At 48.7% G+C, this 17,809-nt stretch overlaps 1 protein-coding gene across 1 annotated transcript; it reads right to left on the bottom strand.

Annotated features, from left to right (window-relative positions):
• Window positions 1-2,401: 2,401 nt before the first annotated feature.
• Window positions 2,402-15,583, bottom strand: LOC135538314 (ferredoxin-fold anticodon-binding domain-containing protein 1-like). Its single transcript, XM_064964229.1, is given in 8 exon segments — window positions 2,402-4,495; window positions 9,525-9,686; window positions 10,536-10,739; window positions 10,826-10,982; window positions 11,431-11,661; window positions 11,664-11,707; window positions 12,055-12,139; window positions 15,015-15,583. Coding segments are annotated over 6 exon segments (2,244 nt in total). The 5' UTR covers window positions 11,704-11,707; window positions 12,055-12,139; window positions 15,015-15,583; the 3' UTR covers window positions 2,402-3,045.
• Window positions 15,584-17,809: the final 2,226 nt, after the last annotated feature.

Here is a 17,809-nt window from a genome sequence, read left to right as displayed (position 1 = left end):
TAGCGTTGAGATGCAGTCCCTGAGACCGCTGCACCACTAGCATTATGCAGTCCCTGAGACCGCTGCACCACTAGCATTATGCAGTCCCTGAGACCGCTGCACCACTAGGGAGCCCACTAGCGTTGAGATGCAGTCCCTCAGACCGCTGCACCACTAGGGAGCCCTCTAGCGTTGAGATGCAGTCCCTGAGACCGCTGCACCACTAGCATTATGCAGTCCCTGAGACCGCTGCACCACTAGCATTATGCAGTCCCTGAGACCGCTGCACCACTAGGGAGCCCTCTAGCGTTGAGATGCAGTCCCTGAGACCGCTGCACCACTAGGGAGCCCTCTAGCGTTGAGATGCAGTCCCTGAGACTGCTGCACCACTAGGGAGCCCTCGAGCATTGAGATGCATTGACTCATGACATTTCAGCTTTTCATTTTTTATTAATTTGTAAAAAATTTGAAAAAACATCATTCCACTTTGACATTACAGGGTAAGTGTGGGGGCCAATGACACAAACATAATTCCACAACACAACACCGTCCTGACACCAACAAAACACCAACACCATCCTGACACCAACACCATCCTGACATCAACACCATCCTGACACCAACACCATCCTGACACCAACACCATCCTGACACCAACACCATCCTGACATCAACACCATCCTGACATCAACAAAACACCAACACCATCCTGACACCAACACCATCCTGACACCAACACCATCCTGACACCAACACCATCCTGACACCAACACCATCCTGACACCAACACCATCCTGACATCAACACCATCCTGACATCAACAAAACACCAACACCATCCTGACACCAACACCATCCTGACACCAACACCATCCTGACACCAACACCATCCTGACACCAACACCATCCTGACACCAACACCGTCCTGACACCAACACCGTCCCTGACACCAACACCGCCCTGACACCAACACCATCCTGACACCAACACCGCCCTGACACCAACACCGCCCTGACACCAACACCATCCTGACACCAACACCATCCTGACACCAACACCATCCTGACACCAACACCAACACCACCATCCTGACACCAACACCATCCTGACACCAACACCATCCTGACACCAACACCATCCTGACACCAACACCATCCTGACACCAACACCATCCTGACACCAACACCATCCTGACACCAACACCATCCTGACACCAACACCATCCTGACACCAACACCATCCTGACACCAACACCATCCTGACACCAACACCATCCTGACACCAACACCAACACAACACCATCCTGACACCAACACCATCCTGACACCAACACCGTCCTGACACCAACACCATCCTGACACCAACACCATCCTGACACCAACACCATCCTGACACCAACACCAACACCAACACCATCCTGACACCAACACCATCCTGACACCAACACCGTCCCTGACACCAACACCATCCTGACACCAACACCATCCTGACACCAACACCATCCTGACACCAACACCATCCTGACACCAACACCATCCTGACACCAACACCATCCTGACACCAACACCATCCTGACCATCCAACACCATCACCATCCAACACCAACACCATCCTGACACCAACACCATCCTGACACCAACACCATCCTGACACCAACACCATCCTGACACCAACACCATCCTGACACCAACACCATCCTGACACCAACACCATCCTGACACCAACACCATCCTGACACCAACACCATCCTGACACCAACACCATCCTGACACCAACACCAACACCATCCTGACACCAACACCATCCTGACACCAACACCATCCTGACACCAACACCATCCTGACACCAACACCATCCTGACACCAACACCATCCTGACACCAACACCATCCTGACACCAACACCATCCCTGACACCAACACCATCCTGACACCAACACCGCCCTGACACCAACACCAACCCGACACCAACACCAACACCATCCTGACACCAACACCATCCTGACACCAACACCATCCTGACACCAACACCACCAACACCAACACCATCCTGACACCAACACCATCCTGACACCAACACCATCCTGACACCAACACCATCCTGACACCAACACCATCCTGACACCAACACCATCCTGACACCAACACCATCCTGACACCAACACAACACCATCCTGACACCAACACCACACCACAACACCAACACCCGCCCTGACACCAACACCATCCTGACACCAACACCATCCTGACACCAACACCATCCGACACCAACACCAACCACTGACACCAACACCATCCTGACACCAACACCATCCTGACACCAACACCATCCTGACACCAACACCATCCTGACACCAACACCATCCTGACACAACACCATCCTGACACCAACACCATCCTGACACCAACACCATCCTGACACCAACACCCTGACACCAACACCAACACAACACCATCCTGACACCAACACCATCCTGACACCAACACCGCCCTGACACCAACACCATCCTGACACCAACACCAACACCATCCTGACACCAACACCATCACCATCCTGACACCAACACCATCCTGACACCAACACCATCCTGACACCAACACCATCCTGACACCAACACCATCCTGACACCAACACCATCCTGACACCAACACCATCCTGACACCAACACCATCCTGACACCAACACCATCCTGACACCAACACCAACACCGCCCTGACACCAACACCATCCTGACACCAACACCATCCTGACACCAACACCGCCCCGACACCAACACCATCCTGACACCAACACCATCCTGACACCAACACCATCCTGACACCAACACCAACACCATCCTGACACCAACACCATCCTGACACCAACACCATCCTGACACCAACACCATCCTGACACCAACACCATCCTGACACCAACACCATCCTGACACCAACACCAACACCGTCCTGACACCAACACCATCCTGACACCAACACCATCCTGACACCAACACCATCCTGACACCAACACCATCCTGACACCAACACCATATTACCACACTGCACTCATCTCTCACAGACAGACAGACACTACCTGACGGTGAGATGCATGCGTGTGGACAGCAGGCTTTGCAGGTGTGTGTGGAGTTTGAGCGCGCGTGTGTGTGAGAGGGCATGTGTGTGTGAGCGATAGGTGAGTCTGTAACAGTAGCTGGTGTGTGTTACGTCAGGGTGTGTGTCGGTCTGTGTGTTGGGTGTGTAGGTGTGTGTTACGTCAGGGTGTGTGTCGGTCTGTGTGTTGGGTGTGTAGGTGTGTGTTACGTCAGGGTGTGTGTCGGTCTGTGTGTAGGGTGTGTAGGTGTGTGTTACGTCAGGGTGTGTGTCGGTCTGTGTGTTGGGTGTGTAGGTGTGTGTTACGTCAGGGTGTGTGTCGGTCTGTGTGTTGGGTGTGTAGGTGTCGATGAGCATAACGTTCTCTACCATCTCTCTACTGGCCTCCCTGACTAGAGCATGAAACGCTGCCTCCTGCCAGTCTGGCCCCGCCCAGAAGCTGATGTCATAAACAAAGCTCTGTGGAAACAGGGAGAAGGGATGGAACGGTTGCTCTGGCAATGGGCGGAGCAGGAAGTGGTTGAGGAAGCGGGGGTCAGGTGACCAGAGCAGGCGCCAGTCAGGTAGGGAGTAGACCAGTGAAGCCAGGAGGTCAAGGTTCAGACACACACAGACGCCATCAGTGAGGTCATCAGCCCACAGCCGGCCTAGCCGTCCCATCGGCTCGGCTGCCAGCCACAGAGACCCCTGCTCCTCAGCCAGGGAAAGCCCATAGGGGGTCAGCAGACGCTCCAGACTCCGCCCCAGGTCAGGGATTGACTGAGAGGCTTTGGGCCATGCTCCCCAGAGGAGGAGCTGGTGGAAGGCAGGGGGGGACCAGGGACTGATGTGAACTCTCTGAAAGACTAGGCCGCTCACACCATGCAGAACCTCTCTCTCTCTGTGTTCTCTCTCCTCTCTCAGTATCTCCATCTGAGGCAGTAGAGAAGGACGCAGCACGTATCCCCCAACACCTACACACTCCTCTCCCTCACCTACACACTCCTCTCCCTCACCTACACACTCCTCTCCCTCACCTACACACTCCTCTCCCTCACCTACACACTCCTCTCCCTCACACTCCTTTCCCTCACCTACACACTCCTCTCCCTCACCTACACACTCCTTAAAACGGCTGCTACACTCTCTCTCCCTTCCCTCATCCTCTGAGTCGTAGGTTATGTGTGTGTCTGCCAGTAGAGTGTCTATGTGTTTGTGATCATCTGAGGGTGTGTGTGAAGTGGTGTGTGTGTGGGAGGGGTGTAGCCAGTAGCAATGTGTGTGTGTGTCTTGTATCTCAGGGCAACATGCATTTAGTCTCTGGGGGGAGGAGTGTATGAGCAGGGGGAGGGGCTCAGTAACCATGGAGACAGGCCATTCCCTCTCCAGGGCCTGAACCAGAAAGTCCTGAACCAGCCTGACGGGATGATTAGAATTCGAGAGAAAACCCCTGTAGAGAAAGAGAGAGAGAGTTACAACACTGTATAAAGACAAAATGACATTTGAAATGTCTTTATTCTTTTAGAACTTGTGTGACTGTCAAAAATATAAAACTTATCCCCCTGTTGGGGGGAGGATGCAGAGAGCAGTGGATTGACAGCGCACTACATTCCTGTCTGCCATAAGATGAGGGCCAGTGTCTGACAGACCACAAACCTGTACTCTATGCTTATTGTTAATGTTCAATGTGTGGTTGTTTTGACCCTTGATTATTTGGGGCGGCAGGTAGCCTCGTGGTTAAAGCGTTGGGACGGTACCCAAAAGATTGCAAGATCGAATCTACGATCATCGAATCATTGTAAATAAGAATTTGTTCTTAACTGACCTGCCTACTTAAATAAAAAAATAATTGTTGTTTGTATTTGTTTTTATTATGGATCCCCATTAGTTCCTGCCAAGGCAGCAGCTACTCTTCCTGGGGTTTATTATGGATCCCCATTAGTTCCTGTCAAGGCAGCAGCTACTCTTCCTGGGGTTTATTATGGATCCCCATTAGTTCCTGCCAAGGCAGCAGCTACTCTTCCTGGGGTTTATTATGGATCCCATTAGTTCCTGCCAAGGCAGCAGCTACTCTTCCTGGAGTTTATTATGGATCCCCATTAGTTCCTGCCAAGGCAGCAGCTACTCTTCCTGGGGTTTATTATGGATCCCCATTAGTTCCTGTCAAGGCAGCAGCTACTCTTCCTGGGGTTTATTATTGATCACCATTAGTTCCTGCCAAGGCAGCAGCTACTCTTCCTGGGGTTTATTATGGATCCCATTAGTTCCTGCCAAGGCAGCAGCTACTCTTCCTGGAGTTTATTATGGATCCCCATTAGTTCCTGCCAAGGCAGCAGCTACTCTTCCTGGGGTTTATTATGGATCCCCATTAGTTCCTGTCAAGGCAGCAGCTACTCTTCCTGGGGTTTATTATGGATCCCCATTAGTTCCTGCCAAGGCAGCAGCTACTCTTCCTGGGGTTTATTATGGATCCCCATTAGTTCCTGCCAAGGCAGCAGCTTCTCTTCCTGGGGTTTATTATGGATCCCCATTAGTTCCTGCCAAGGCAGCAGCTACTCTTCCTGGGGTTTATTATGGATCCCCATTAGTTCCTGTCAAGGCAGCAGCTACTCTTCCTGGGGTTTATTATGGATCCCACTAGTTACTGCCAAGGCAGCAGCTACTCTTCCTGGGGTTTATTATGGATCCCCATTAGTTCCTGCCAAGGCAGCAGCTACTCTTCCTGGGGTTTATTATGGATCCCCATTAGTTCCTGCCAAGGCAGCAGCTTCTCTTCCTGGGGTTTATTATGGATCCCCATTAGTTCCTGCCAAGGCAGCAGCTTCTCTTCCTGGGGTTTATTATGGATCCCCATTAGTTCCTGCCAAGGCAGCAGCTACTCTTCCTGGGGTTTATTATGGATCCCCATTAGTTCCTGCCAAGGCAGCAGCTTCTCTTCCTGGGGTTTATTATGGATCCCCATTAGTTCCTGACAAGGCAGCAGCTACTCTTCCTGGGGTTTATTATGGATCCCCATTAGTTCCTGTCAAGGCAGCAGCTACTCTTCCTGGGGTTTATTATGGATCCCCATTAGTTCCTGCCAAGGCAGCAGCTACTCTTCCTGGGGTTTATTATTATGCTGCCTTGGAAACAGGAACTAATGGGGATCCATAATAAACCCCAGGAAGAGTAGCTGATGGGGATCCTAATGGGGATCAGTGTGTGGGCAGTGTGTGTGGGCAGTGTGTGTGGGCAGTGTGTGTGGACAGTGTGTGTGGACAGTGTGTGTGGGCAGTGTGTGTGGGCAGTGTGTGTGGACAGTGTGTGTGGACAGTGTGTGTGGACAGTGTGTGTGGGCAGTGTGTGTGGGCAGTGTGTGTGGGCAGTGTGTGTGGACAGTGTGTGTGGGCAGTGTGTGTGGACAGTGTGTGTGGACAGTGTGTGTGGACAGTGTGTGGGCAGTGTGTGTGGACAGTGTGTGTGGACAGTGTGTGTGGACAGTGTGTGTGGACAGTGTGTGTGGACAGTATGTGGACAGTGTGTGTGGACAGTATGTGGACAGTGTGTGTGGACAGTATGTGGACAGTGTGTGTGGACAGTGTGTGTGGACAGTATGTGGACAGTGTGTGTGGACAGTGTGTGTGGACAGTATGTGGACAGTGTGTGTGGACAGTGTGTGTGGGCAGTGTGTGTGGGCAGTATGTGGACAGTGTGTGTGGACAGTGTGTGTGGACAGAGTGTGTGGGCAGTGTGTGTGGGCAGTGTGTGTGGACAGTGTGTGGACAGTGTGTGTGGACAGTATGTGTGGACAGTGTGTGTGGACAGTATGTGTGGACAGTGTGTGTGGACAGTGTGTGTGGGCAGTGTGTGTGGGCAGTGTGTGTGGGCAGTATGTGTGGGCAGTGTGTGTGGGCAGTGTGTGTGGGCAGTATGTGGACAGTGTGTGTGGGCAGTATGTGGACAGTGTGTGTGGACAGTGTGTGTGGACAGAGTGTGTGGACAGAGTGTGTGGGCAGTGTGTGTGGGCAGTGTGTGTGGGCAGTGTGTGTGGACAGTGTGTGTGGACAGTGTGTGTGGACAGTGTGTGTGGACAGTGTGTGTGGACAGTATGTGGACAGTGTGTGTGGACAGTGTGTGTGGGCAGTGTGTGTGGGCAGTGGTGTGGGCAGTGTGTGTGGGCAGTGTGTGTGGACAGTGTGTGTGGACAGTGTGTGTGGACAGTGTGTGTGGGCAGTGTGTGTGGACAGTGTGTGTGGACAGTGTGTGTGGACAGTGTGTGGGCAGTGTGTGTGGACAGTGTGTGTGGACAGTGTGTGTGGACAGTGTGTGTGGACAGTATGTGGACAGTGTGTGTGGACAGTGTGTGTGGACAGTGTGTGTGGACAGTATGTGGACAGTGTGTGTGGACAGTGTGTGTGGACAGTGTATGTGGACAGTGTGTGTGGACAGTGTGTGTGGACAGTATGTGGACAGTGTGTGTGGACAGTGTGTGTGGACAGTGTGTGTGGGCAGTGTGTGTGGGCAGTATGTGGACAGTGTGTGTGGACAGTGTGTGTGGACAGTGTGTGTGGACAGAGTGTGTGGACAGAGTGTGTGGGCAGTGTGTGTGGGCAGTGTGTGTGGACAGTGTGTGGACAGTGTGTGTGGACAGTATGTGTGGACAGTGTGTGTGGACAGTATGTGTGGACAGTGTGTGTGGACAGTATGTGGACAGTGTGTGTGGGCAGTGTGTGTGGGCAGTGTGTGTGGGCAGTATGTGGACAGTGTGTGTGGACAGTGTGTGTGGACAGTGTGTGTGGACAGAGTGTGTGGACAGAGTGTGTGGACAGAGTGTGTGGGCAGTGTGTGTGGGCAGTGTGTGTGGGCAGTGTGTGTGGGCAGTGTGTGTGGGCAGTGTGTGTGGACAGTGTGTGTGGGCAGTGTGTGTGGGCAGTGTGTGTGGGCAGTGTGTGTGGACAGTATGTGGACAGTATGTGGGCAGTGTGTGTGGGCAGTGTGTGTGGGCAGTGTGTGTGGGCAGTGTGTGTGGACAGTATGTGGACAGTGTGTGTGGACAGTGTGTGTGGACAGTGTGTGTGGACAGTGTGTGTGGGCAGTGTGTGTGGACAGTGTGTGTGGGCAGTGTGTGTGGACAGTGTGTGTGGGCAGTGTGTGTGGACAGTGTGTGTGGACAGTGTGTGTGGACAGTGTGTGTGGACAGTGTGTGTGGACAGTGTGTGTGGGCAGCGTGTGTGGACAGCGTGTGTGGACAGTGTGTGTGGCCAGTGTGTGTGGACAGTGTGTGTGGGCAGTGTGTGTGGACAGTGTGTGTGGACAGTGTGTGTGGACAGTGTGTGTGGACAGTATGTGGACAGTGTGTGTGGACAGTGTGTGTGGACAGTGTGTGTGGGCAGCGTGTGTGGACAGTATGTGTGGGCAGCGTGTGTGGACAGCGTGTGTGGACAGTGTGTGTGGGCAGTGTGTGTGGACAGTGTGTGTGGGCAGTGTGTGTGGACAGTGTGTGTGGACAGTGCGTGTGGACAGTGTGTGTGGACAGTATGTGTGGACAGTGTGTGTGGACAGTGCGTGTGGACAGTGTGTGTGGACAGTGTGTGTGGACAGCGTGTGTGGACAGCGTGTGTGGACAGTGTGTGTGGGCAGTGTGTGTGGACAGTGTGTGTGGGCAGTGTGTGTGGACAGTGTGTGTGGACAGTGTGTGTGGGCAGCGTGTGTGGACAGCGTGTGTGGACAGTGTGTGTGGGCAGTGTGTGTGGACAGTGTGTGTGGGCAGTGTGTGTGGACAGTGTGTGTGGACAGTGTGTGTGGACAGTGTGTGTGGACAGTGTGTGTGGACAGTATGTGGACAGTGTGTGTGGACAGTGTGTGTGGACAGTGTGTGTGGGCAGCGTGTGTGGACAGTATGTGTGGGCAGCGTGTGTGGACAGCGTGTGTGGACAGTGTGTGTGGGCAGTGTGTGTGGACAGTGTGTGTGGGCAGTGTGTGTGGACAGTGTGTGTGGACAGTGCGTGTGGACAGTGTGTGTGGACAGTATGTGTGGACAGTGTGTGTGGACAGTGCGTGTGGACAGTGTGTGTGGACAGTATGTGGACAGTGTGTGTGGACAGCGTGTGTGGACAGTGTGTGTGGGCAGTGTGTGTGGACAGTGTGTGTGGGCAGTGTGTGTGGACAGTGTGTGTGGACAGTGTGTGTGGACAGTGTGTGTGGACAGTATGTGGACAGTGTGTGTGGACAGTGTGTGTGGGCAGCGTGTGTGGACAGCGTGTGTGGACAGTGTGTGTGGGCAGTGTGTGTGGACAGTGTGTGTGGGCAGTGTGTGTGGACAGTGTGTGTGGACAGTGCGTGTGGACAGTGTGTGTGGACAGTGTGTGTGGACAGTGCCAGACGTTGGAGGAACCATAATGATATTCATCTGTCCCGCAAAATCATCCTGTTGTCCCACATTTGGAGATTTTAAATGTGGTCACCCTACAGGTATGTGGTAGGTCAGTGTGTGTGTGTACCTGTGTATGTAATGTGAAAGTTCAGCAGGTATGTGGTAGGTCAGTGGTCGTCCTCCCAGAATGTGCTGCTTCATGTCCTTCCTCTGGGGGGCGCTGCAGGCCACACTACGACTGAACACATGAGTCACGCCCTGCTCTGCATGGAAGCACTTATCCTGGCTCCTGACAACACACAAACACACAGTCAACCAAAACCCTTCCTCTTGGGTGCCTCAATTCAATGTTTGCTACGCTCTTTAACTATCAGTGAGGTATGTTTGCTGCTGCATTGCCTTCTGCTTTCAGGACAGGTATCTGCTCTGTGGACTTTTAGGCCGGGTATCTGCTCTGTGGGCTTTTAGGCTGGGTATCTGCTCTGTGGGCTTTTAGGCAGGGTATCTGCTCTGTGGGCTTTCAGGACAGGTATCTGCTCTGTGGGCTTTTAGGCTGGGTATCTGCTCTGTGGGCTTTTAGGCTGGGTATCTGCTCTGTGGGCTTTCAGGACAGGTATCTGCTCTGTGGACTTTTAGGCCGGGTATCTGCTCTGTGGGCATTTAGGCCGGGTATCTGCTCTGTGGGCTTTTAGGCAGGGTATCTGCTCTGTGGGCTTTCAGGACAGGTATCTGCTCTGTGGGCATTTAGGCCGGGTATCTGCTCTGTGGGCATTTAGGCTGGGTATCTGCTCTGTGGGTATCTGCTCTGTGGGCATTTAGGCCCGGTATCTGCTCTGTGGGCTTTTAGGCTGGGTATCTGCTCTGTGGACTTTTAGGCTGGGTATCTGCTCTGTGGACTTTTAGGCCCGGTATCTGCTCTGTGGGCTTTTAGGCTGGGTATCTGCTCTGTGGGCTTTTAGGCCCGGTATCTGCTCTGTGGGCTTTTAGGCCCGGTATCTGCTCTGTGGACTTTTAGGCTGGGTAAAGCTTCATAAATACATTTGATTGATTGGTTGGTTTGCCACGATGTCCATATCCTCTCATTCATTTTGATCTGATCCTAGATCAGCACTCCTACTCTGAGACGCCATCAGCTCACCTGTACCCGGTGGATTGGTAACTGTCAGGTTTCTCGCCATCGAAGGGGCGGACCTCGTTCAGGATAAGCCCTGCCTCTGCTGCCATGGCGACCACCTGCCAGCTGTTGTGCCACTCTCTCATTGGCCGGTCGGCTGGAGTCCCGCCCTGCCCGTTGCACAGAGACACAAGCACCTCCCCTTCCTCCTTCAGCACTCCCACACAGCTACACACACACACTTAGAGGTGAGATGAGATTCAACAGTGTTGTGTGTGTGTGTGTGTGTGTGTGTGTGTGTGTGTGTGTCTCACCTGAGGAAAAAGTGTTTGAGCAGCAGCCTGTTCTTCTTCACGCCACTCTTCCGACCGCAGTGAGGGAAGTTAAAGATGACGCGGTCAAACTGTCGACCACGCAGACACACACACTCTGACAGACGCGTACAATCCACCTCAAACAGCACCTCCCCACCTGACACACACACACACATTAGACCAACTGTACATAAGGACATCACATTGTCCATTCAGAAACAAAACAGAATAGAACACACACACCCAGCCTGTCTCTAATTGGAGTGTGTGATGGTGTCAGAGACGGAAGAGAAAGTGAGACAGTATATTTTTTTGATTGAGGCGGGGCCACACTGGTCTTCTTATTGCCCCGGAACCGTGGAGGGGGTGCCCCAGAGAAGGCAGAGAAAGGATAGGTGGGGCAATAAGTAGACCAGAAGCAGCAATACCCTCTCTCCAAGCCAGATGTTATGAAGAAAAGCAACACCCACTTATACAGACAGAAACCATTAACACAAATCTGTAAATGGCTTGAGTCGTCTTCATTTATCCACAATCTTTAATGGTGCGGTTGTGGGCGGAGCTACCTGAGTGTGTGATTGTGTGTATGTTGTGGGCAGAGCTACCTGAGTGTGTGATTGTGTGTATGTTGTGGGCGGAGCCGTGGTGTCGTAGCGCCTCCTCTTTGGTCTGGAGACAGGTGGCTGTGATCCTCAAGCCCCTCCCACCAGCTATGTCATCGGTCCCTGTGGTGATGTTATCGGTCTCCCTTGTGATGTCATCGGTCCCTGAGGTGATGTCATTTGTCTCCGTGGCGACGATCCGGCTCAGAGCGGCAGAGAACGAGAAGTTCCCTCTCCAACCAGAAGCACCGCCTCCCCACCTTCTGATGACGTCATCACTCTGCACCGACGGACGGACAGTCAACAAACAATCAATCATAATTACTAGTTAACTACACATGGTTGATGATATTACTAGATATTATCTAGCGTGTCCTGCGTTGCATATAATCTGACTGAGCATACAAATATCTAAGTATCTGACTGAGCGGTGGTAGGCAGAAGCAGGCGCGTAAACATTCATTCAAACAGCACTTTCGTGCGGTTTGCTAGCAGCTCTTCGTTGTGCGTCAAGCATTGCGCCGTTTATGACTTCAAACCTATCAACTCCCGAGATGAGGCTGGTGTAACCGATGTGAAATGGCTCGCTAGTTAGCGCGCGCTAATAGCGTTTCAAACGTCACTCACTCTGAGCCTTCTAGTAGTTGTTCCCCTTGTTCTGCATGGGTAACGCTGCTTCGATGGTGGCTGTTGTTGTGTTGCTGGTTCGAGCCTAGGGAGGAGCGAGGAGAGGGACGGAAGCTATACTGTTACACTGGCAATACTAAAGTGCCTATAAGAACATCTAATAGTCAAAGGTTAATGAAATACAAATGGTATAGAGAGAAATAGTCCTATAATTTCCTATAATAACTACAACCTAAAACTTCTTACCTGGGAATATTGAAGACTCATGTTAAAAGGAACTACCAGCTTTCATATGTTCTCATGTTCTGAGCAAGGAACTGAAAAGTTAGCTTTCTTACATGGCACATATTGCACTTTTAATTTCTACCACACAATATGTTTTTGCATTATTTAAACCAAATTGAACATATTTCATAATTTACTTGAGGCTAAATTGATTTTATTGGTGTATTATATTAAGTTAAAATAAGTGTTCATTCAGTGTTCATTGTTGTAATTGTCATTATTACAAATAAATTCTAAAAATATCGGCCGATTAATCGGTATCGATTATTTTGGTCCTCCAATAATCGGGAATCGTCGTTGAAAAATCATAATCGGTCGACCTCTAGTACGTACATATCCCAACCAGAAGCCATGGATTACAGGCAACATCCGCATCGAGCTAAAGGCTAGAGCTGCAACTTTCAAGGAGCGGGAGACCAACCCGGACGCTTATAAGAAATCCCGCTATACCCTCAGACCAACCATCAAACAAGCAAAGTGTCAATACAGGATTAAGATTGAATCCTACTACACCGGCTCTGATGCTCGTCAGATGTGGCAGGTTTTGAAAACTATTACGGACTACAAAGGGAAACCTAGATGCGAGCTGCCCAGTGACGCAAGCCTACCAGACAAGCTAAATTACTTTTATGCTCGTTTTGAGGCAAGCAACACTGAAGCATGCATGAGAGCACCAGCTGTTCTGGATGACTGTGTGATAATGCTCTTGGCAGCCAATGTGAACAAAACATTTAAACAGACCAATATTCACAAAGCCGCTAGGCCAGACGGATTTCCAGGACGTGTACTCAAAGCATGCACTGACATGCACTGACATTTTCTCCCTGACCAAGTCTGTAATACCTACATGTTTCAAGCTGACCATCACAGTCCCTGTAACCAAGGAAGCGAAGGTAACCTGCCTAAATTATTTCCGCCCTGTGGCACTCACGTCGGTAGCCATGAAGTGCTTTGAAAGGCTGGTCATGGCTCACATCAACAGCATCCTCCCGGACACCCTAGACCCACTTCAATTCGCATACCGCCCCAACAGATCCACAGATGACGCAATTTCAATCACACTCCACACTGCCCTTTCCCACCTGGACAAAAGGAACACCTATGTGAGAATGCTGTTCATTGACTACAGTTCAGTGTTCAACACCATAATGCCCACGAAGCTCATCACTAAGCTAAGGACTCTGGGACTAAACACCTCCCTCTGCAACTGGATCCTGGACTTCTTGACAGGCCGGGCCACCCCCAGGTGGTAAGGGTAGGCAACAACACGTCTGCCACATTGATCCTCAACACTGGGGCCCCTCAGGGGTGTGTACTTACTCCCCTCCTGTACTCCCTGTTCACCCACGACTGCGTGACCAAACAAGACTCCAACACCATCCTTAAGTTTGCTGACGACACAACAGTAGTAGGTCTGATCACCGACAACGATGAGACGGCCTATAGGGAGGAGGTCAGAGAACTGTCAGTGTGGTGCCAGGACAACAACCTCTCCCTCAATGTGAACAAGACTAAGGAGATGATTGTGGACTACAGGAAAAAGGAGGACCGAGCACGCCCCATTCTCATCAACGGGGCTGCAGTGGAGCAGATTGAGAGCTTCAAGTTCCTTGGTGTCCACATCACCAACAAACTAACATGGTCCAAAGAGGGCACGACAACGCCTTTTCCCCCTCAGGAGACTGATGTAGGTCCTCAGATCCTCAGAAGGTTCTACAGCATCGAGAGCATCCTGACCGGTTGCATCACCGCCTGGAATGGCAACTGCTCGGCATCTAACCGTAAGGCGCTACAGAGGGTAGTGCGAATGGCCCAGTACATCACTGGGGCCAAGCTTCCTGCCATCCAGGACCTATATAATAGGCGGTGTCAGAGGAAAGCCCATAAAACTGTCAGAGACTCCAGTCACCCAAGTTATAGACTGTTTTCTCTGCTACCACATGGCAAGTGGTACCGGAGCACCAAGTCTAGGACGAAAAGGCTCCTCAACAGCTTCTACCCCCAAGCCATAAGACTGCTGAAAAATTAATAAATTTGTCACTGGACAATTTACAATGACCACCCATCCCCTCCCTTTTGTACACTGCAGCTACTCGCTGGTTGGTTGTTACATGCTAGTTTATTATCTATGCTTAGTCACTCCGCCCCCACCTACATGTACAGATTACCTCAACTGGCCTGTACCCCTGCACACTGACTGCACCGGTGCCCCCTATTTAAAGCCTCATTATTGTTATTCTTATTGTGTTACTTTTTATTTTAGTCTACTTGGTAAATATTTTCTTCTTTTTGAACTGCACTGTTGGTTAAGGGCTGGTAAATAAACATTTCCCGGTAAAGCCTACACTTGTTGTATTCGGCGCATGTGACAAATAAAGTTAGATTTTTTTTAAAAGCTTAGGTGATCATCCATTAAGAACAGTCGGATTAAGTAATAGTAAAGTGTATTTTAACAAAAGAGAAGACAATCATAGCCAAAAGTAATGTGAGCATTGTGAAAGGAAATTACTTTATATGAACATGAACATGTATTTCTAGATGAAACACTAAATTTGGTGGAAAAGTGACTGATTTGGTGTATTGTACTAAGTCAATTTAAAATGAGTTTTGAATCAACTGCATTTTTGATGATCTGCTTTGAGTTTTGTACTTAGTTGTGAAAATGTATCACATACCTCTGAAAATTGCACCAAAGCTATATTTTGGTGTCTGTCCCGATGTTTGTCATTTCAGCGCAGAAGACAGCCATTGCTCTCAAACCCTCTCAAAAGCATTTCCTGAGAGGCCGTTTTGACAGAACACTGGAATGAAGAAGTCGGGATCCTCAGATCTTCTGCTCCAATGTGCTTTGAGAAGAGAAGAAGAGGGACACTCGGGGTATCAAGGAAATACAATTGAGATGCTCCCAATGTGAGGAAGCCTCTTTAGACTATAGGGACGCCCCCCACGAGTTATTCCATAGCTCAATGCACGAGACGAGGCTTTCAGAAAGAATAGTTGCTAACTTATCCATGTGTCTGTCTACTCGCATTGATCTAGCTTGCCAATGTATGTAATAGAATAATGTTGCTAACATTGGCAAAGCAACTCACGTTTCCTCCCGGTAGATTTGAACAGTGACGCTCATCAATGAAAAACGGTTTATCGTCAATAATAATCAGCAGGGGAAACATCGAGTTGGGTTAATTATCGATCATAAGATTCATGTAATTTTGTCATCAGCAGTGGAGCCGGTCGTCACGAGTAGAATAAGCAAAACAATAAGTGTCACACTTACAGTAGTATGGACGGAAACAAAACTAATGGTATAAAAGGTTCCTTGGGACGTCCATAACCTCACCCTAAAATGAACTCCTTACCGTAACCATACCCCTTACCTAATCCTTCTTCTCTTTCTTTGGTATCATGGCGTCAAATCCTTCTTCTCCTTCTTTGGTATCAAGGCGTTAGGACATTTATTTGTGCATGCTTACAGCTGCTGTGCAGGAGTATGTGATCTGTCAGGTTGCATTTTGTGATTCTAAAAGAAAAAGAAAGGGGAAGGACAAAAAATAGCCACGATTACATCTACATCTATTTACCACTATTACACACCACCAACTATATACCACTGTTAAATACCACCAACTATATACCACTGTTAAATACCACCAACTATATACCACTATTACATACCACCATCTATATACCACTATTACATACCACCATCTATATACCACTATTACATACCACCAACTAACATCTGCATACCCCTATTACACACCACCAACTATATACCACTATTAAATACCACCATCTATATACCACTATTAAATACCACCAACTATATACCCCTATTACATACCACCAACTATATACCACTATTACATACCACCATCTATATACCACTATTACATACCACCATCTATATACCACTATTACATACCACCAACGATATACCACTATTACACACACCAACTATACACCACTATTACATACCACCAACCACCATCTATATACCACTATTACATACCACCATCTAACATCTATATACCACTATTACATACCACCATCTATATACCACTATTACACACCACCAACTATAGACCACTATTACATACCACCATCTATATACCACCATCTATATACCACTAAAACAGACCACCATCTATATACCACTATTACATACCACCATCTATATACCACTATTACATTCCACCATCTATATACCACTAATACAGACCACCAACTATATACCACTATTACATAACACCATCTATATACGACTATTACATACCACTATTACATACCACCAACTATATACCACTATTACACACCACCAACTAACATCTATATACCACTATTACACACCACCAACTACATACCACTATTAAATACCACCAACTATATACCACTATTAAATACCACCATCTATATACCACTATTAAATACCACCAACTAGCATCTATATACCCCTATTACACACCACCAACTATAGACCATTATTACACACCACCAACTACATACCACTATTAAATACCACCAACTATATACCACTATTAAATACCACCAACTAACATCTACATACCCCTATTACACACCACCAACTATATACCATTATTACATACCACCATCTATATACCACTATTACATACCACCATCTATATACCACTATTACATACCACCAACTATATACCACTATTAAATTCCACCATCTATATACCACCATCTATATACCACTATTACATATCTCCATCTATATACCACTATTACATACCACCATTTATATACCACTATTACATACCACCAACTAACATCTATATACCACTATTACATACCACCATCTATATACCACTATTAAATACCACCAACGATATACCACTATTACACACACCAACTATACACCACTATTACATGCCACCAACCACCATCTATATACCACTATTACATACCACCATCTAACATCTATATACCACGATTACATACCACCATCTATATACCACTATTACACACCACCAACTATATACCACTATTACATACCACCATCTAACAACTATATACCACGATTACATACCACCATCTATATACCACTATTACACACCACCAACTATAGACCACTATTACATACCACCATCTATATACCACTAATACAGACCACTATCTATATACCACTATTACATACCACCATCTATATACCACTATTACATTCCACCATCTATATATACCACTAATACAGACCACCATCTATATACTACTATTACATACCACCATCTATATACCACTATTACATACCACCATCTATATACCACTATTACATACCACCATCTAACATCTATATACCACTATTACATACCACCATCTAACATCTATATACCATGATTACATACCACCGTCTATATACCACTATTACACACAACCAACTATATACCACTATTACATACCACCATCTATATACCACTATTACATACCACCATCTATATACCACTATTAC

The sequence above is a fragment of the Oncorhynchus masou genome, unplaced genomic scaffold (assembly GCF_036934945.1).
Source record: "Oncorhynchus masou masou isolate Uvic2021 unplaced genomic scaffold, UVic_Omas_1.1 unplaced_scaffold_939, whole genome shotgun sequence".
Taxonomy (NCBI): domain Eukaryota; kingdom Metazoa; phylum Chordata; class Actinopteri; order Salmoniformes; family Salmonidae; genus Oncorhynchus; species Oncorhynchus masou.
The sequence above is the reverse complement of the archived record's forward strand: the minus strand, read 5'-3'. Positions and strand labels throughout refer to the sequence as shown.